Here is a 20,315-nt window from a genome sequence, read left to right as displayed (position 1 = left end):
AAACATTTTCAAAAACATCAGTCCCATCCTTACGATAAAAGAACATTCAAGTCTGGAAGAGTTTGAGATCAACATGAATATTGGGGTCGTATTCAAGAAACAGAATGCGAATCCTAAAATGATGAAACAAATGGTATTAGGATTACTCAATGGAAAGTACACAAACCAAACTAAAATCTACACGGATGCTTCGATGTTCGATGGAACTTGCGGGATAGGAGTTTTCGTGGAATCGCGGAACAAAAAGATTACGCTTAGGCTGGAGCATCAAACGTCGATTATGACAGCTGAACTGATAGCAATAAAAGTTGCAATAGACGAGATCAGAAGAAGCCAACTTAGGAATGCAGTGATTCTCACAGATTCATTATCATCTTGTACTCTTTTGGATCACAGTCTGAAACATCTGGAAAGAAACGAAATAGCGGACGAGATCATTCGGGTTTGCCGGGAGCGGAAAATCGACATCCAGTGGATTCCGAGCCATATCAATATCAGAGGCAACGATCTGGCCGACTCGTTGGCCAAGCATGGAGCACAGCACGGAGAACTGCTAGAACATCCAATATTGTTGAAAGATGCATATTTACAATTGCTGAAAATAAAACAAGAAAAGGCAAACACATGGTACAAGGATTATGCAAACGAAAAAGGAAAATTCTTTTACAAAATTCAATCGGAATTCAAAGTAAGGCCATGGTACTACAACTTACCATTGAACAACGTCGAAACAAGAACTCTAAACAGACTGCTAACAGGACACGATTATAGCAAATATTGGCTCAACAAAATGAAGCTGATAGACAGTGCACATTGCGATTTTTGCAACGAAACTGAAACGGCTGAACACGTTGTGCTACATTGCAAACGATACTCGAAAAATCGAATGAATTACGACTTCAATGGTAGATTTCAAACAATTAAACAGTTATACGAAGCCAAGGATATTGCGATCCTTCGAGAAATTGTGGATTTTCTAAAGAAAAGTCACCTAAAAATATAATGCATAAAAACAAATAATCTCAAACGTTAATCCCGATCAAAACAAAAAACACCACAAGGCACGGGCTGATGAACTAACCGGCTATCCCGCCTGCTGAGATTGACCCGCTGCAAATGCAATCGTAGGGGTGGACTGTCAAATTGACGTTAAAGAAGCAGATGGATTTATGGTTATTGTCACCTATCCAACCAAAACAGAGGAGAAGAAGAAGAAGATAATAACAATCATACAGTATAGTCAATCACAATATTCTCAATCAAGCATACTCAGTAACAAGAATGGATATCGCGAGGTAAGAGCGATTTGACCTGAGAAAATGTTTCGACTCATTTTTCACTATTTATGAACAATGTCTTATTTTCCCAGCATCAAACAACCACCGATATGCCCTCCAACGTTGGAATGCTGCCGATGCTGTCTGGTAGAGTTGGGTGAAATGTGCTCCGTGTTCTTGATTGTGGATGATTTTGAGGACAAAATAAGTGATATGCTGAGAAAATGCACCGGTATTTCAGTGAGTGAATTTACACCGATACAGTTTAGAAACCAAGAATTACATATTTCTTTACATTAGGTCACACCTGGTGATGCCTTCTCGAAGAACATCTGCAGAAATTGTTTGGATGATCTGATTTGCGCTGAATATTTTAGAAAGCGTTGTCGGAATTCCGATGAGTTTTTAAGCAGTCAGCTGGAAGTCGTAGCTTCGGAGAAAGCTATCACATTTCAACAGATTTGTCCTGAACAGCAACTAAATGATAATCTTGGCGATGTGCAGGAAACTGAGAATCAGTTGGAATATTCGGATCATGACCAAAAGATAGCTTTTCTCGAGAGGTAGGTATGGTTCGCTACATGTAAAATAATAGCAAAGACAGTTTTAAATCATTTACCAGCGATCCACTCAACTTACGGAAAACATCTGAGCATAAGAGCGATGCTGCCGTGTTCAATCGGAACGATGAACAAAAGTACAAAGATGAAATTGACGATGGTGAACTTCCAAGGGTTGAGGCGTGCAACGTTAGTATCAACACTGGCGAGGCACTTTACATATGTGACATCTGCGGCAAAACATATATCCGGGAACGTAATCTAAAGGATCACAAACGCATACACACCGAGGATCGGCCGTACAAGTGTGAAATATGTGGACAAGGTTTTTCCAGCTCTTCGCATCTCTACCAACACAGGAAAACCCACAACGGTTCGAAACTCGCTTGGACATGCGAAATCTGTGGTAAGCAATTTTTCAACTGGGATAGCGTGGCATCGCATAGAAAAAGCCATAACAGGAAAAAACGCATAGCTTCGGTTGAATGTGACATATGTGGCAAAAAATGCTTTGATAACTATGATCTCAAGTGTCACGTGCGCACCCACACGGGTGAACGACCGTTCAAGTGTGACCTATGTGGCAAAGGATTCTCCAGATCCTACATTCTGGCGGAGCACATCCGTACCCATACGGGAGAAAAGCCATTCGGATGTGACCTATGTGATAAGCGGTTCGCGCGAAGTGGCGCTCTGAATATGCACAAACGTGTTCATGAACTGGTACTGGCTACCGAAACATGTGAAAGATTGGTAAATGCGTATCATGCTGATACCCAAACATGAAGCTTTTTAATGAGAATGTTTGCATTTATAGGAAAACAATGATGAACCCGGGGAAAAGGAATCGATTCGTGCGACTGAATATCAATCCCTAACCGGACATGATGATATGGAAATGATTGCTTTTAAGGAAGAAATATGCGTCTCTGATAGTGAACTCGTAGAGTGACTCGGTTTGGGTTTGCATCGTGTGGCTCTTCGTATGGACGAAGCTATAATCGGTTTCGTGATGATGTCCACGATTTTGAGCAGCCAAATTTCGGATTGCTCAGTAAATAAAATGCTGAAAGATCTACTTCAAACAGATGTCGAGAGAAGCTTAACTGCTTTGAAGAAACCCGCTTGCTTGCGAGGGACCGCACCTTTAATGTCTGTTGATTCGGGTAGACCGATTCCAACTTATTCCTACAATCAATTATTAATTTTGTATACTTTTTCGGAATAGCTAGCGTCAATATAAAAGGTCTGGCAGAAAAATTGGACTGAGAGTGCCGCATTCCCCATTTTCAAACCTGAGAAATCATTATATTTAGCGTCACAACCGGGTTGCGATAACTCAGACTAAATAGATTCCCTTCATAAAAAACGTTCCGATTCTTACGTGATATACCCCGTGTGGACTACAGGATTTGTTCACTCAAACAGACAGACTAATTAAAACGAATGAGTGATTCTTTTGTTCATGATAGGGACAATTTGACAAACTTTCACCCGACAAGATGAATTCGCTTATGTTGCACTAGATGCCCGCCCTGAATGAACCCTTTGCCGCATATCTCACAAATGTGCGGCCGCTCGCTCGTGTGAATACGTACATGTTGTGTCAGCTGGCTCTTCTCGATAAACGCTTTGCCGCATACCTTGCAAACGTGGGGTTTCTCTCCGGTATGGATACGCCTATGCAACATCAGATAGCTATTGCTGCGGAATTGCTTACCGCAGAAATCACATTTGTGTGGCCGTTCGTCCGTGTGGTTACGCTTATGTCGCATCAATGCAGTGTTGTCCGAAAAGCCTCTTCCGCAGAGCTCACATTTGTGCTGCTGACCGTCGGTATGTTTTCGCCGATGCTGTGTGAGATGACTACTTCGAAGGAACTGTTTACTGCAGAGATCACATTTATATGGGCGTTCACCGGTATGTGTTCGCTTATGGTACTCGAGGTGACTGTTCTCCAAGAATCCTTTGCCACACACGTTGCATATGTGTGGGCGATCATCGAAGTGGGTTCGCTTGTGCTTGGTCATATGGTGAACCGTGTAAAATTCTCGTTCGCAAATATCACATTTGAACAATCGTACTCGGTCATGGTTTTGTTTTTGATGCTTCGTGAGATTGGCAACGGTAGAGAACTGTTTTTCGCACAAATCACATTTGTGCATAGCATCGGTCTGTTGGTGGTTGCTCGTGGTCGCTGTACTGTCGTGAGTATCGCTGTTCTCGAATCTTTCCTCTGGCGATCTTGAAGTATGTTGATCAGATTGTTGAAATTCCTGAACTGAGGTATTATCAACGGTGATTGTAACGATCTTACTGCACGTGCGTTTCAAACCAAGACTTTGCAGTACTGCAGGCGGTTTTCTGGTCAGGGTGGGTAATGGAGTTATATCGGCTACCGAGTGCATCAGAGATGGAATGTTCGTTGGGCGTTCTGCAACAGAGCTAATTAGAAGAGCCGGGTTACTCTTGGATTCCTCTAAACGCTGAACGACCTCAGCCGTTTCCTGTTTAATCAGAGTGGGTTGGGTGATTGGATTGTCCGGAAAAGAGAGTTCCTCAGCGTCGCAAGGTTCCTCGAGTTTCACTATTGGTTCCTGAATGTCGTGAATTTGCTGAATATTTTCAAACGCGAGCTCCGTTTCAAGGCAACGTTTGCGGAATCGTGTGGCGACGTGCAGATCTTTAAGGCATCGGCCACAAATAAGTTTGGAGTAGCAATCGGTTTCAGTAATCTGTAAATAAAGAGAGGCCTTGAAATTAGCACAAATAACTGTTTGTAATATGTTGCGTTTAAACATTATTGTAGAAAAAAAATGATGCGCAATGAGTTAAGTGACTTACGATCTAATAAAAATTTTCTCCAGAAATATTAAATTTTCATGATTTTTATGGTAATTTTATGTAAGCGTGTACGGCACACCCTATACAGGAGAAGGTATGCCAAAAATACGCTTGCTTGAAAAGAAAAGCACACACACAGTGCATGGGGCTCACTCATTTTCTCGGTGGAAGACGGATGCAAGATGGAAGAAAGGTGGGCACGTTTGACATTAGTTTAATACCTGCAAAATTAAGCATGGCGGCCGGGGCCCTTGAAGTGAACGAATAAGCATCCTGATTCTTTGGCGCACGATGAAAAGTAAGAAAAGGCCGAGCTTTACATCGGATCTACCTATTAGAACACTTAAGGACACTTTTTACTTCGAAAAAAAAACCGATTAAATTAACTATGACCGAACCGAAAGAAAACTTATGGCAACAGAAAGGCCCACTACGTCATTTGTTTGTGCTTTTCTTCTTCATATTCTCTTGTATTTTCAGCTTCATCAAAGAAAAATGATAACCGCACTCACACAGAAAAAAATGTGCACACCTGTATCCGTCTTGAGACGGATGTATTTCAAATTTTTTTTATCCCGGCAACTGCAGCAGAAAAGCTCCGTTCGAAACGTAAAACGGTAATAGTGCTGGGACAAAATTTAATTACGATGTGGTTGGTCGCAGAACGTGCTTATCCAGTAGGACATATTGCATGCAGCATAGCCGAGCTGTCAGGTCAAATGATGACAAATGCAGCAGCAACGTCAGTCAAGGTGAGAGCGCCATTTATGGTTAAGATATGTGGCCACGTTGCTAGGCACCGACTCGCTTGTTTACATTAGCAAAAACTGAAATCTGAAGTGAAAATTCAAACGCACAAATGAGAGTTTCCGAACATTTTCCTTTGGTCATCTGCACATTGGCAGAAAATTTGAAGTTTTGTTAGTAAACGATTAAAGTTTCGCGAGTGTTTTTGCAGTGGTTTGTGAAAAAAGTGCATTTGAAAAAGTGCAATGAAAACGAGAAGAGTGTTTCGAAAGGAAGAGGGGTGATATTTTCGCACAAAATAGGAGCTACAGATGGCATTCCGTCAAAAACTCGGATTGATTGCATAGGAAAATATTCTAGCTTCCTCAAGTAGCAGTTTCGTGGCAGCAAGGTTAGTGTGTTGAAAAACGTATTTTAATATTTGCTCATGACAGATACATGGTTAGGCAGGGGAGAGGGGTGTGTGTGGCGTAGGAGCTATGTTGTGGCTCGCATGTATAGTCCTTATGTTCCCCTCATAAAATTTATATTTAATAACCGTTTAATTGACCTTTCTATTCCCGTTAAAAAAAGGAATTGTCGGTGCCGAATACACACAAACACTTTACACACAGACTAGCGAAGCGTCAAAAAATGGCAAAACGCGATCTGAACAGCCCGTCACGTTGGAAAGCTTGCTTATTACGAAGCAAGCATGTGAATCACACCGATACCCATCTGGAGTCGGAAGTGAACATCCAAATAACAGACTTCCAACTTTTGAAACTGGAGCGATTCAGTGCTGCAGCAGTTGGGTGTTTCTGTGAGGCTTATTGTGCCGTCTCGCACCGTGTCTGAAACCCGGGCAGCAAAATCAGGTGAGTAACTATCTCCAAATTGACATTATAAAGACAATGTATCCGTATCTGGAACGTTCATCGGAGATAATATTCGAAAACTGAAAAGTCCAATTTTCTATACATATATGGAGCTTGTAATAGGAATTTTCAGAAAAAATACACTGTCGAGTCCCTCTTATCTTAAAATAATCCGATGTTATTGTTAAAACTTCGATCAATCATTTAGATTCGTTTTTCTGTCTGGTTTTAGCATATACTTAGCTATTTCCTTGTCCTGATACTAGGTGTAAACCAACAGATTATCGTATTCAATAAAATTACAATTACTTATGTTTCTCTTGAGGTCTACCGCCAGATCAGTAAAAATCTCCGGGTCAATACCTAGTCAGAGGTGTCAAGCCTAGACATTAGTCATTGACAGCGAAAGACGATGTATACTCTCAATGCAGGATGTGGTCTGGCGTCTGGGACTCTGAAAAGCAGAGGAACCGCCATAATAACTTCCAGTATGTGTTTTTCCTGAGACTTGATCCAATAGATAAAATATCAGCCAACCAAGGGCCAAGTAGTGGACATGATACGGGTTTGATAATTTGGGTTAGGATCTTATAAGTTATAATGAGTGTTTATAAGGATCTTATAAACACTCATTATTACCTACATCTTGGGCGTAACACGACCTTCGTTTCGGTAGTTTTTGCTAACGATTCCTAACGTACTATATTAGTATTATCGCTAGTGGTACCGTATGTTCTGTCTTCTTAGCTTCCGTAGAGTGGTTACTAGTTTGAGACTTGTATATCCGGTGTTCCGGACAGTGACGATAGCGACAATCCTAGCCTAGTATATTGAGCCTACTTAGTGGATAATTACACTCAGAACCCTTCCTGGGCGTGTAACATACGTACATCGCCTGGCTACAAGACCAACGCTTCATCATGCTAGGACAACTGAAATAGTTAAACAAAAAGCACTTACCACAACTCCGGCACAGTTTGCAATCAACTCGGCAATCTGACCACCAAACTCGCTCGCCACTTCGAACACGTAAAACATTTCATCATCCGCAACCAGACAGCAGCGGCAGTTTTTCAGCATTACCAGGCTGGAAGTCATCATGGGAGATTGGATTGCTTTCTACGGATCCAGAAAATAGTATCACCTTTGTTTTGTTTATTATTTATTTATAAAGATGATTGGATATCAGCTGTGCAGTCGTGTTAAAAATCCCACACTGGGGAAAAAGTGCCTAAGAATGTCGTATGTCACAACTGTGCAATTTAGATTTATTTCAACTTTTATGCATTCCATTAGTTATTTCTATAAGCATTTCATAGGTCCGCCTAATGGAATCTGTTAATGTTATTTACGATTTTCATTACCGTATTATTGTGAAAATTTACCAAATGGATTTGTGTAAAAGTGTCAGCAGGGAGGAAAAGATAACTGCTTTCTACTCCTGTTTGTTATTGTGGTTATCACTGAAAATTAGCAAAAATAGCGAAAAAACAAGATTGCGAAACCGCAATTTTTAAGATTTAACCTTTTCAATTCCGCAATGTTACAAAAATGTAATTTGAATTGATTTTTATATGAAGTGTTTGAGCGACTATTGCTCTTGAACTCTAAGAGAAGAGACGACAACAGGCTTCTTGCTCTTCTTAATTTTGTCTACCAGGCCCTGTTGTAATTCCAAAGACAACAAGCATCCATCGTTGCCAGATTCAATTTGCATGTTTTTCACAATTGCTGAAAATAATTGTACATCAAAAATCGACCATCAAATTCACAATACTAGTTGCAATTAAAAAATTGAATTTATGTTTATTTGTGTCTCTCAACAATACACGTAGTTATATCGTCATTCAGGGTATTTATTCAATTTGCATGAAATGTTCATGTGTATGAAAAGTAGCCAAAGTAAATTCAGCAGCACTGTTTTTCATCCCGTTTGAAAATATTATGAACGCTTTTGACTGGCAAAACGACCAATTAGAAGCTGGTTCAATATTGAGGTTAGGACTGGATCAAATTGGCTACGCGATTGTCTTCTCTTCTCTTAGTCTTGAACTAAGGAAAAACTTAAGAGGATGCAAAAGAATCGAGTTAGGCATCAAAAAGACATACACGGTAAAAAATCCTCACGTTGATGGAAAGTGATTTGCAGTTGATTTCGCGCTACTTGCCCAACATTTCAATGCGATGTGTCAATCCGTTGAAATGGATCATTTCAAAGCACTACGAAATCAACAGCAAATCACTTCCATTTGAAATGTGTTGCACATTGCTTCTAATAGATCTTGCATTTAACTATATACGTATTCCTTACCGTATATCCCATTATAGATTACCTGAGAACAAATAATTACATAATAAATTAACCACAAGCAAAATATACATTACTCACGTTCTACATTACTTTGGAAATGCAAATTTTCCATTTTTGCTCCTATTTCCGAGCATACGTTTGTAGTCGATTAAAGACTTTAGTGTTTTGACACTTGTAATTAATAATGGAACCACTCAAATTCAATAGATTAGTAAAGTGGTGCGAATTCAACGGATATTCATTTCAATTTAAAGATAATTTCTATTAAATAGCTTTCAAAGACCAGGTCATTCTGATACGAGTTATAAATCCTTAGAAAATCAATGCTAAATCACTTCAATTGTTAGTGATACATGATAAACTGATTCAAGTGCAACATCATTTGAATTAGACGTGCCATTTTTTTACCGTGTACTTAACAATAAATTAAATGGGTACCAAAAAATAGTAACAAATAATTTCCGATTTTCGTTCAACAGGTAGTGAAGGGGTGAATAAATCCATGAACTGTTAATTCATGACCGTCCGATACCTGACCAACAGGGCCTATATATTGCTAGATGTTTGTTTTAAACTGGGCAGATGGAGCTAACAGGGTATATTTTCAATTCTTTCGCTATTTTGAATTGATTCCGTCGTATGCTAATCTTCGGTGAAAAGCACAATACATGGTGCCAGGTCATGTAGCTTTATTTAAATACTGTCATTATCTATAGAGTTCTATGCAAATGATTTCACTCACACTACTTGGGGGTTTGTTTTCCTCCAGCTGTCATATATAAAACTGTCAGCCAATTTAAACATTTGAATTAGCTCTCGTAAAGTATTTATAATGGTGTTGAAATGCTCTATGTCGCTGTAAAACTTATTAGGGGACGTACAATTCTATGTCGCTGTAAAACTTATTAGGGGACGTACAATTCCAATTGCTCCCATTCCATCATGAAAATAATCCGACCGTTATCGTTTTGTTTTCCTCCATCTCTGACAGGTGGAGGAAAACAAACCGTTGAACACACTAATACAGTTACAGATTGTCAAGTACTCTATATATTTTGGGATGCAGTATAAAATGACATTTGACAACGTATTTTAAGTTGTTCTGTGAAGCATATAATTCTGCTAGTGTTTTTGAACATACAACCGCTCGACCTAGATAGAACATAGTGGAATTGTCCTGCATGAGCCCAGCAATATTCAGTAGGAAATAAGCTGGAATTCTGGCTGGTTCCAATCAGTTTTCCGGCTCCAGTGACACAACCGATTCTACATAGAATCCGGAATACGAGTTAGAACCAGCCAGCATTCCGTCTCTTGGTTTTTGGTTGAACTTTACTGGGAACTTCTGCTACGTTGAGCTTCATATTCACCTTCAACAATTGTTCCACTACACGAATCGATTGTCTTACCGGACATTTCGAGAAGTTTGCCCGCAACGGGGTATAAATTTTCTTTGCATTCCGTAATAAATATCTTTCATTCAAGAGCCTAACGACCTGTTCAGGGACGCTGATTTCTACTAGCATATTATGCTAAGAGTTAATTAACAAACGTATAAACGGACGAGTTATTAGCGAAAGAGAAAGTAAACAAAGAGAAACTGTCATTTTCACTTAGGACCATTTGACATGTTTGGCTAGAATTTGTCATTCCAATCGAGCATGAAACCTGTCAATAGGTTTGTTCCAGTACCAGGAGAAACTGAAAGTACTCCGGAGCAAACAGGGAGAAAATCGTTCCTGTATTATCTTCTTTTCTTTTTCTTCTTCTGGTAGCAAATCGGAGTGAAATGGAGCAAGAATTTTTTGCTCCGGAGCGAGCAACAGCCCAGTTAAACTCATTCCGGAACCGGTTCGGATTTTTGAATGGAGTCATTATGGATTCCAAATCAAATGCAACAACCGATTCCGACTCAGAATCGGTTGTTGCATTTGATTTGGAATCCATACTGACTCCATTCAGGATTCCGAATCAAATTCTGAATGGTTTGACCGGGAGGGAGTGACTTCCGTGTACTGGAACAAACCTAATGGACCTCGTCCTCGTTCTAGAAGGATTCGAAGACATTCTTCGGATTGAGTGCTTTTGACAGATCTCGCACTCAATTGTATGGACTCTGACAGTTGAAATGTAAACAAAGGATAGAGAAGGCGAGTTTTTATCCAGATTCAGCGTCCTTTAATAATTTGTAATTTATTTATCAGCAGAACGAAAACTTGTCAGTTACATAAACTTTGTATCAAGTCAAGGAAAAAAAAAATAAAAAGTCAAATAAATAAAAAAATTTAACGAAAAAAAACAAGGAAAGGATCTAATTTAAGGATAGGATCATTAAAGTATTCTTGCTAGTTTTCTCTCATCCACAGAGCAATAATCAATTACTAACATCATCTTTTCGAGGTATTTATAAATACTAATTGTAATTTATTAAGCATACGATAGATTGCCAGTTTTAATCCGCACATTAGGTCAAGGAAAATGATTCCAACGTCCCAGATTTAAACTATTAAAGTATGCGATAAAAGGATTGGTTATCCCACTCATCCTAGTAGAGCATAAAATCATAGCTATGGAAACATTGCTTGATGTCAAAGATGAAAACAGCAGGAGTGAGTCCTTTCGTGAGCAACACCGGCCCGATTTACCGGACTTTGTGTCACACGGACACTTTCTCGACCGTTTCTCATGCGATGCTTGTATCAACGGGTTGAACTGGTTCGTATTTAACATGTTCTTCAACCCTTTTCCCCAATACATTTGTAACAATCTTCAGTAAGGACCATCCAGTCGGAGAGGAACATGATACCGAAGTATACGATACGAGCAAATGTCCAAAGGAACCCCTCGTTCAAAGAAAGAAAAAAAAGTTCAGCTGTGATTTGTGCGACAAAAAGTTTACAGAAAACCGCTCTCTAATAATTCATATGCGCAATCACACCGGAGAACGACCATTTTCCTGTGATGTTTGTGGCAAAGCGTATACCAATGGCAAGGGCCTCAAGCGACACCGTGTAACCCACACCGAAGAACGATCACAGAGATGTGAAATAAAACAATCGTTCACCTGCGAATTGTGTGACAAAGAGTTCACAGAAAACCGCTCTTTAGTTGATCACCTACGTATCCACAACGGCGAACGACCTTTTACGTGCGACGTTTGTGGTAAAGCGTTTACTAATGGCAAAGGCCTTCGACGGCATCGATTAATACACACCGACCAACGTCCCTATAAATGTGAGCTTTGTGGCAAAGGATTCATCGAAAAAAATCCATTTCGCAGTCACATGCGTGTTCACGCCGGTGAAAAGTCGCATCAGTGTACGGTTTGCAGCAAGGAATACTTTTCCATAGCTGGCTTAAAGCAACACATGGGTATCCATACTGGTGAGCGGGAACTCAAATGTGATGCTTGTGGAAAACAGTTTGTCGAAGTATGTGACCTCCGAAAACACAAACGTAGCCACGCTGGCGAACTGCTATATAAATGCGAAATATGTGACAAAAAATTTTCACTCAAAGTTCACCTCGTTCAGCATAGTACCTCACATGGTCAAGATGTTAATAAGACAAAACCGGAAGTGAAACGAGCATATGTTTGCAGCACTTGCGGAATGTGTTTTCTTACTAACAGCAATCTTCGACAGCACAAGCTCATCCACACCGGGGTGAAACCGCACCGTTGTGAAATATGCGGTAAGGGATTTACTCTCGGGCACCACCTCACGTATCATATGCGTATCCACACAGGCGAACGACCGATCAAGTGCAGTCTTTGCTCAAAAACGTTTCTTAACGACAGCCAACTTACGCAACATCTGCGAAGCCATACCGACGAGCGACCATTCGTTTGCGACGTGTGTGGCAAAGAGTTCAAATTTAAGGATCATCTCAAGCACCACAGTAGGATTCATACCGGTGAACGGCCGTACAAGTGCGACATATGTGGGTACGATTCATCCAGAAGCTCGGATTTGAAAAGGCACTTGATGAAGCACAAACTAAAAGAAAACGATTCCACGGAGGAACAGCAGGTCAGTGTGAATTGATTTCTACAGAAATAAACTTGGTAATTAGGCAGCAGTGTGTTAAAATGAGCAAATTGCTTTCACATTGCGAGAGGTTAAATACATTTCTTCGAAATCATTGGTAAATTTTTGGAAAGTTTGCTGATACGTTGAAATATGATTACTGGCAAAAATATCCTATCTTAGTATCTATAGGTATACGTCGCGAACTATATATTAGATTTTTCATCAGTAAAACATGTTACGTCTCTCGAGTCTCGAAGCTTGTTAGTATAGACACCAACAGACCCGCTGGCCCCTAAAGTTGTATTTGGACATCACGATCACGTTATAGCTTACTCTTTCTCTCCCCCCATATGTCACAATTTGCCGTTCCGCACCTTCTACACTAACCGCGTAAAATAATTTATGAGCGGTACATCGTCACGGCGAGCTTCCGAAGCGCTAGATTAAAATTCCAGAAGCGGGTGCGGTTGTTGCATTCCTTCTTCATATTTTGTGCTCCAAGCTAACATGTTCTTCGTATTTGTGAAAAATTTGCTTGAAAGAAGGCTTTTAGATTTCCTAAAGCTAATAGAATTAATATAGAAATTTAATTTATTTTCCTGTAAAAATAAAACTAAAGCTTTTGTTCTCTATTGCAAATCGACGCGATGTGCAAGTGGCTCGTCTTTGATAGCAACCGAACGATCATCGTCTGTTTTTATTAAATAGCCGCCATCCTGCCCCTCTGTTGGTAGCTGGACCACCTGATCATTGGTAAATTTATCGTCGGTAATCTACAAAAAAAAATTCAAATAAATGCACTTAAAACATTTAACTTCGGATATTGCCGAACAACCCTTGCTCACCGATGTTTCCATCGCTTCGTGCATCCTTGAATGCCGATTCAGGTCCGCTCTGCGAGGGTATGCCTTCCCACATCTGTCACATTTGTACGGTCGCTCGCCGGTATGCCTGCGGAGATGATGATCAAGCTCTGATTTGTACCCAAAGCGAACACCACACAAGTTGCACTCGATCGGTTGTTCACCTTTATGCACGATTCGCTTGTGGTTGGCGAGTTCTTCCGGTATGTTAAATTTTTCACCACAAATGTAACACCGATGGTTGAAATGAATAATTCTGTGGGCCGCCCTATGATTGCTGGAGTGATAGCCTTTGCCACAGATGTCGCACTTGTAGGGTCGCTTGCCTGTGTGCACGTTCATGTGGTCCCGAAGTCGAGCTGGTCGCTGAAATATTTTTCCACAGATTTCGCACTCATGATACGGATCACCCGTGTGACCATACAAGTGCTTAGCGAGTAAATTGCGATGGGTGAATTTTAGATCACATATACTACATTCGTAGTTCTGATTGCCAGTGTGGGTAGCCTGGTGGAAATTGAGCTGCACTTTTTCGCTGAATCTTTTGCCACATATATCACACCCGTGCGGTTGATCACCGGTATGAGTGTGCATGTGCTTTGTCAAATGACCTCTTTCGATGAAATCTCGGCCACACACACTGCATTTGAAAGGTCGTTCACCAGTATGTCTTCGGTTGTGCTTTTCCAGGTCAGTCCTTCTTACAAAACCTTTGCCACAAACATCACAACTGTACGTACTTCGACCCTGATGGAAGGCCAAGTGTACCATAAAATCAGCATTTAGGCTAAACACTTTGTCACAGACCTCACACTTGTGCAACTGCTCGTTGGTATGACGGCGAGCATGATACTTCAATGCGGTACCTTCGGCGAATGTTTTACCGCAAACATCACATTTGAACGGCAGGTCGTCAGAGTGTAGAATCGCATGGCGTTGCAAATTTCCCTTGCGATTAAAAGCTTTGCCACACTGATCGCATTTATAAGGTCGTTCGCCGGAATGAACGAAAGCATGATTTTTAAGGGCTTGTCTTGTCAACACTTGCTTGCCACACAAGTCGCACGAGAACTTTGGCTTGGGAGGTGAACTTTGTTTTCTACAGTTGTTGGGCTGTTCATTTTGTAGCTTTTGGATTACTTGGAAGCTACTTTCGACATCAAACGAATCTCCTAGAGTCATGTATTTAGGCACAATTTTCTCGGGAAGCACAGTTTGGTGTGACCCCTCTGTTTCTTGTTTGATTGACTGTTCTTCGATTTTGTACGCTTTCGTCCATGTTACCTTATTCATCATTGTTTGTTTTGTTACCAGTAACTTTAAAACTGGGTAAAGGCGAATGACCAAGAGGGTGACGTGACGTCATATTTTCGTAGCCAACATAACAACTTTGCTTGTAACAAAATGAACGCAATTAATTCCAAATACGAACGCGGAGCATTTTAGTTTACATCACATCAGTTAAAGTGTTCATTGTTTTCTATTGTTTACTGCTACTATTGTTTGTTGATGACATTTTAAGCGATTTTGACGTTGTCAAACTGACCCCCATCGATCGGTGGAAAAACGATGTTGCCTATTGTCAAACTCTGTATGTAGAGATAGGGATGCCAGTTACCTGCGAATGACCCATCAAGGTTAACGTCCCAATAAACAACAATACAAAACTAGGTTTTCGCGGCAAAACTTTTATAATTTTTTATAAATAATGCATTCCGACCTGTGTTCTGATTCCCCGAATCTTCCACAATGTTTATTACTACATGTCACAACTCACAGTAGGTTTGTTTATTTGGAATGACAGTGACAATTCCAACGTTTCAGTATTAATAGTGCATCACTAGCAGACTAAAGATGCTGAAATTCTGAATAAAGACTCGACATCTCAGTTACTTGTTGACTTTTTATCTGTCAGTGTCATTCCAATCGAGCACGAGATCTGTAAAAATCTGGAACGCGAATGACTCACGGAATTTCAGATTTTTTGTTTTCCATTTCCTATTTTTCTCACATACGCTGTCATTCCGGTTCACACGATCACATATTAAGCGGACCCTATACGAGCAGAAATATCGAACATAAAAAAATTTATTGATCAAAACTATTGATGGTGTAAGGTCATCTTGAAAAGGAGAGCATTTCGCATTTATTTTAATTTTTTTGTCTTTTCATTTGTTTCTCTTGCTAGAATATATGCATCTCGGTCCAAACAGATCAGGAACCAGGAAGGAGGACTACGAACAAGGAAACAAACAACAGATGAGAAATCGTCTACGTATTTATTATAACTACGATACTAATCACAATTGTTTTGCTTTTCTTGTCTCGGTTCAGCAATCCAAAATCTACTATCTCTTCATTTTCTGCCTCCGACTATCCTCTATGTAATGTATCTGAAACTTGTGGGACTGGTTATCAGCCAGCGCCTGCTTGTGAAAGAAACTGGTGTGCTATACGGACTAGCACATACGAACAGTTAGGCTTTGTAGGTCCTCATCTTGACAGAGTTTAGATGGGCGGATGAACGTCTGCCAGGGTGTGGCCTGAGAAATGACAATGACAATATCGTCAATACTGGTATTGACAAAAATATTGAACGTGTAAGGGCCGCTATTGACAAGGCTGCTTCAATCCATCAATCCCATTTCAATTCTAGAGAGTCAATATTTTCAAGATGCTCTTACACCGTCAATATATTCTCGACAAACATATGATTACGGCCTAAAAGCCAAGTGTCAAAATCCTCTTTGAATGGAAATTTCGGACAAACCGTTACACACCAATCACAGATTCTGGTAGTAAACGAAAAAGAAAAGTTTTCTCTTTCATAAACTGTTGTGAACTGTGTTCGACTAGTAACGGTTTGTCCGGAATTTCCATTCAAAGTGGATTTTGACAGTTGGCTTTTAGGCCGTAATCATATGTTTGTCGAGTATTGATCAATATATGATTTATTGTCAATGTTTCTACTCGTGTAGGGTCAGTTTAAGTTAGTGTCGGATTCTGATGAGACGAAGCCGAAACGCAAATTCCATAACAAATTTAGGAAAAATCTAGAAAAAAATCTTTTCAAATCCTTCCCGAACGAGTGGCATTGACAGTTCTTCTGTTCGATTGAAATGACAGATGAATGGTAAACAGAAGATTCAGCCGTCGACTCTTTACGGAGAGATTCAGCATCTTTACTTGTCTTCAAGGTGTTTATGCTATGCCATTTTGGTGGAAAAGTGTTGACTCGACTGAATTAAGCGTAATGTCTAATTTTTATTGGTGTTAACGAAAACCTGATAGTTGAAGCTATATTGCAGTTCAAGTAGGAATTAATATAAAATATGAAGGTTGAAGACATCGCAAATAACGTAATGGAGCAAGCAGCAAGTGACTTCAAAACGCCCATCAGTGAACCTTCACAGCGATCACTTAAAATGGAACCTGGAGCCACCGATGGATATCAAGAACCGCCAGAGCTATTAGCTTTGAGGAATATGCTGGGAGATGCCGATGAGTCTGAAACTGACCAGGATGAAGCGAAAGTTGATCAGGATGAGGCAACTAAAACTGACTATGATGAAGCGAAAACCGACCAGGATGAAGCTAAAGTTCGCACTAAACCCTTGAACAAACCCAAGCGGCGCAAAATAAATTGCGAAATATGTAACAAAGAATTAGCCTCAAAAGCCTACCTTCATAAACATATGCTAATTCACACCGGAGAACGGCCACATCAATGTGACCTGTGTGGTAAAAGCTTTACTATCAAGAAAACATTGCAACGACATGCCTTTATTCACAATAAAGAGTTCCCGTTCAAGTGTGATGTCTGTGGCAAAGGATTTACGGAAAGATCACTACTGAAGTACCATTCCGGTGTTCATTCGGATGAGCTGAATTACAAGTGTGATGTATGCGACAAGGCATTTCGTAGTATCTATGTGTGGAAGCGGCACCTAGCTATCCACCAGGAACGGACGAATAAGTGCGAAGTATGTGGGAAAGGATTCATCGGAAAGTATGATCTGCTGAAACACACTCGTGTTCATACCGGAGAACGTCCCTATAAATGTGACTTCTGTGGCAAACAATTTGTTGAAAGTTGTCACCTCTCGCGGCATGAGAAAATCCATACTGGAAACCGACCGCACGAATGCGACGTATGTAAGAAAAAATTCATTGAAAAGACGCAACTACAAATTCATATGAGGAGGCACACCGGTGAACGACCTTATGGATGCGATATTTGTAGCAAATCGTTTATTGAGAAGATGGAACTACAAATTCATATGAGAAGACACACGGGCGAGCGGCCGTATGAATGCGAGATTTGTGGTAAAAAGTTCGTATCAGCCAGCTTTCTCGTGAAACACATTAAATGTCATGATAACCCTCGGACACACGAGTGTGATATTTGTGGTAAAAAATATATCCTGGCCAGCCAGTTAGACTCCCACAAACATATCCACTTTAACAACTGGTGTCACATTTGTGACGAAAAATTCAACTCGCAAGTGGAGCTTGTAAACCACAAACGTGCCGCGCATAGTGACAACAAACGCTTCGAATGCGATATATGCGGAAGACGATTAGTCACTAAACATACGCTTCAGAATCATCGTCGGACCCATACGGGTGAACGACCGTTTCGCTGTGATGTATGCGGGGAATCATTCATCCGGAAAGAGCTACTTAAGAAGCATTCAAATGTGCATAATCAGATGGAAATTGTGGTGAGGATAATGTTTACAATGGAAGTGAGTGGTATTTAAATATTTTCTTGCTTGCAGGACGCATTTATGAAAGCAAACGGAGGACAGACGACTGATCAACCAGAGCAACAATTGGGCAGTCCAGAAGCCGAAGAGGAGGATGTTGTGCTTGACGTAAAAGAGGAACCACTTTGTTAGCGGTTACTCCTGCCATTAGAAGCGTTTGAATACATATTTATGCAGAAGGAAAATAATCTAAAACTCACAAAATCATGCAATCTGGTATTACAAACGATGTTCGGTTTGAGAACTCGCTTTGAGGAAAGAGCTCATAATCGATGTCGCTTATGCTATGCTTATGCAAGGGCTAAATAATCTACAAATTTGAGATATTCTATCAATAAAAAATGAATTCAGCACGTTTTCTTAAAAAGGGCGATACTAGCAGTGACGTCATTCTAAAGAAATTAGCAGAATACATTCTATTTAAGGTGTTGCATACCTTCTTATTTTTCAAAAAATCGAAATTTTTTATTACTTTATCTGAGAGTACAACTCCTTGAGAATATTTTCCAATTTGTTTTTATATAGATCCGAGAAATAGATCAAAAGAGTTTCAAGCACGCTTCGTGTACCAAGAGCTAGTGATTACCGAAAAACTACTCAACCGATTTTCTTTTCAATTGATCGCAATTTATTTTTCTCGTGCCTTAATGATTCCTTTTTTATGCATAAATTTTTGTAGATGAGAATTTTTTAATGCAATTTTTTAAGCTTAAAAAGCGATATTTTAGGAAAAACGTTCTGTGGGCTTGACGGTTAGACTCAGTCTAGAAATTTTTATGCTTAGAGATTTGTATATCGATCTCCATGATTCTGGCAGTCCCTAGAATCGAGTAGCCCAACGGCACGTGCTTCAGTTAACGGATAGAAGCTAAGGGATACGCACTCAGCGAAGAGGATTCATCTGATCCGGGGTGCGGTGACCGATTCGTGAATGTGGGAGATCAATGGACTATCGTCTGAAAAAGATGACCAAACTACGGATGGGTTTTTGTACCTCTTAACCCACTCGAACTGCCGCTGTAGCTCCTGAAGAAGGCGAATAACACTCGTCTATAACGGATCAGACTTGGAGCCGCCGTTCTCAGAGATAGGAATGACAACCCATCATGGATGGAGAGGGTAGAGGGAGAGAAAGAGATAAATAGATAGAGAGAGATAGATATATAGATAGAGAGATTCGTCGCACCTCTTTCTTCTGCTCTATCTAAGAGCCTCGCTTGGTTCATGAAGTGGCTCGACCTATGAGCTTTGATTTAACACTCGACTCTTCTCTTGCTTGTTGTCTCCATCTATCCACGTCGCCGCTTAGCTCTCGTCCCCGTGAGCGGTTTAGGTGCTGATTCATTGAGCCATTTAGCTCGTGTTTCCGTGAGTCGTTCAGCTCCGACCTTATCACGATCTACTTGAATACTCCCCAACGATGAACTCACACTCCTCCGACCGATAGTTCCCCGACGGAGGAATTTCCCCCGACGGCAACGGAATTTCTCTCTGTACCGGTGTTTGTCTCGTGAGCCAATTAGCTCCCCTTTCCGTCAAGATTCTGTCGGGTAGCCAAGGCGGCGAATCTACCCTACCGTCCCTACTCAACGGGCCAGCCTGGTCCATTCAGCGACTCCGGGTGGAGCGTAGCTTCCGGTTCACTGGCGCCCCAACGACCCACTGCTAGCTATTCGACACGGTCTAATCCCCGACGGTGGATCTAGCCTACTCACGAGCTACCCGGCAGGGTGTCGAGGTCGGTCCGGCGATTCCGGTGAAGCCTGACGTCCGGTTCACTGACGCCCCGGCGACCCTAACCTAGTGCTATATCGCGTACTACTCAACTGGTCCCCGGCGATGGGCCTAGTCTACACCGTCGGAGAGTTCCCCGGCAGCGGAATTTCTCCCGAAACCCGATTTGTGATTTCCCAGCGGCGTTCTAGCCAGTGGTGCTACTTTGCTGGTCCCTGCGCTACTTCCTCTGAAGCTCGGAGAGTATACTCGTAACCACTCTATTGACAGCGTGCCAGATACCGTGAGAATACCGTACATCTCTTCGACGATATTGTTCACT

General features: G+C 40.9%; 3 protein-coding genes across 4 annotated transcripts; 1 reads left to right on the top strand and 2 right to left on the bottom strand.

The window, feature by feature from the left end:
• The first annotated feature begins 1,009 nt into the window (after positions 1 to 1,009).
• Positions 1,010 to 18,945, top strand: LOC131680944 (zinc finger protein 91-like). The gene is made up of 10 exons (XM_058961660.1): positions 1,010 to 1,295; positions 1,370 to 1,517; positions 1,578 to 1,840; positions 1,900 to 2,590; positions 2,655 to 2,780; positions 3,364 to 3,757; positions 11,086 to 11,311; positions 11,370 to 12,641; positions 16,822 to 18,214; positions 18,272 to 18,945. Exons 1-10 carry the CDS (start codon positions 1,282 to 1,284, stop codon positions 18,389 to 18,391), a joined length of 4,647 nt encoding a protein of 1,548 aa, XP_058817643.1. The 5' UTR covers positions 1,010 to 1,281; the 3' UTR covers positions 18,392 to 18,945.
• LOC131685258 (zinc finger protein 677-like) lies at positions 3,315 to 7,435 on the bottom strand. Its single transcript, XM_058968855.1, has 2 exons — positions 7,246 to 7,435; positions 3,315 to 4,572 (listed from the first exon to the last, which is right to left on the bottom strand). The coding sequence occupies exons 1-2, from the start codon at positions 7,384 to 7,386 to the stop codon at positions 3,328 to 3,330; spliced, it is 1,386 nt and encodes a 461-aa protein (XP_058824838.1). The 5' UTR covers positions 7,387 to 7,435; the 3' UTR covers positions 3,315 to 3,327.
• Positions 13,201 to 15,120, bottom strand: LOC131685257 (zinc finger protein 501-like). 2 transcript variants are annotated; one of them, XM_058968854.1, is made up of 2 exons: positions 13,463 to 15,120; positions 13,201 to 13,400 (listed from the first exon to the last, which is right to left on the bottom strand). In XM_058968854.1, the coding sequence occupies exons 1-2, from the start codon at positions 14,784 to 14,786 to the stop codon at positions 13,387 to 13,389; spliced, it is 1,338 nt and encodes a 445-aa protein (XP_058824837.1). In that variant the 5' UTR covers positions 14,787 to 15,120; the 3' UTR covers positions 13,201 to 13,386. The 2 variants fall into 2 exon arrangements, with proteins under 2 accessions (XP_058824837.1, XP_058824836.1); XM_058968853.1 differs by having other exon boundaries at positions 13,473 to 15,120.
• Positions 18,946 to 20,315: the final 1,370 nt, after the last annotated feature.

The sequence above is a fragment of the Topomyia yanbarensis genome, chromosome 2, assembly GCF_030247195.1.
Source record: "Topomyia yanbarensis strain Yona2022 chromosome 2, ASM3024719v1, whole genome shotgun sequence".
Taxonomy (NCBI): domain Eukaryota; kingdom Metazoa; phylum Arthropoda; class Insecta; order Diptera; family Culicidae; genus Topomyia; species Topomyia yanbarensis.
Note: the sequence above shows the minus strand (reverse complement) of the source record. Positions and strands in the feature narration are given on the sequence as shown.

Bases quoted from the DNA above. Each gene is read 5' to 3' on its own strand.
- LOC131680944 (XM_058961660.1), top strand. The intron at 2,591-2,654 runs GTAAATGCGTAT...TTGCATTTATAG, and splicing joins CCGAAACATGTGAAAGATTG to GAAAACAATGATGAACCCGG. The intron at 12,642-16,821 runs ATTTCTACAGAA...ATTAATATAAAA, and splicing joins CAGCAGGTCAGTGTGAATTG to TATGAAGGTTGAAGACATCG.
- LOC131685258 (XM_058968855.1), bottom strand. From the start codon at position 7,386: ATGATGACTTCCAGCCTGGTAATGCTGAAAAACTGCCGCTGCTGTCTG. The intron at 4,573-7,245 runs GTAAGTGCTTTT...CTTTATTTACAG, and splicing joins CAAACTGTGCCGGAGTTGTG to ATTACTGAAACCGATTGCTA.
- LOC131685257 (XM_058968853.1), bottom strand. From the start codon at position 14,786: ATGATGAATAAGGTAACATGGACGAAAGCGTACAAAATCGAAGAACAG. The intron at 13,401-13,472 runs GTGAGCAAGGGT...TTTTTTTTGTAG, and splicing joins ACGAAGCGATGGAAACATCG to ATTACCGACGATAAATTTAC.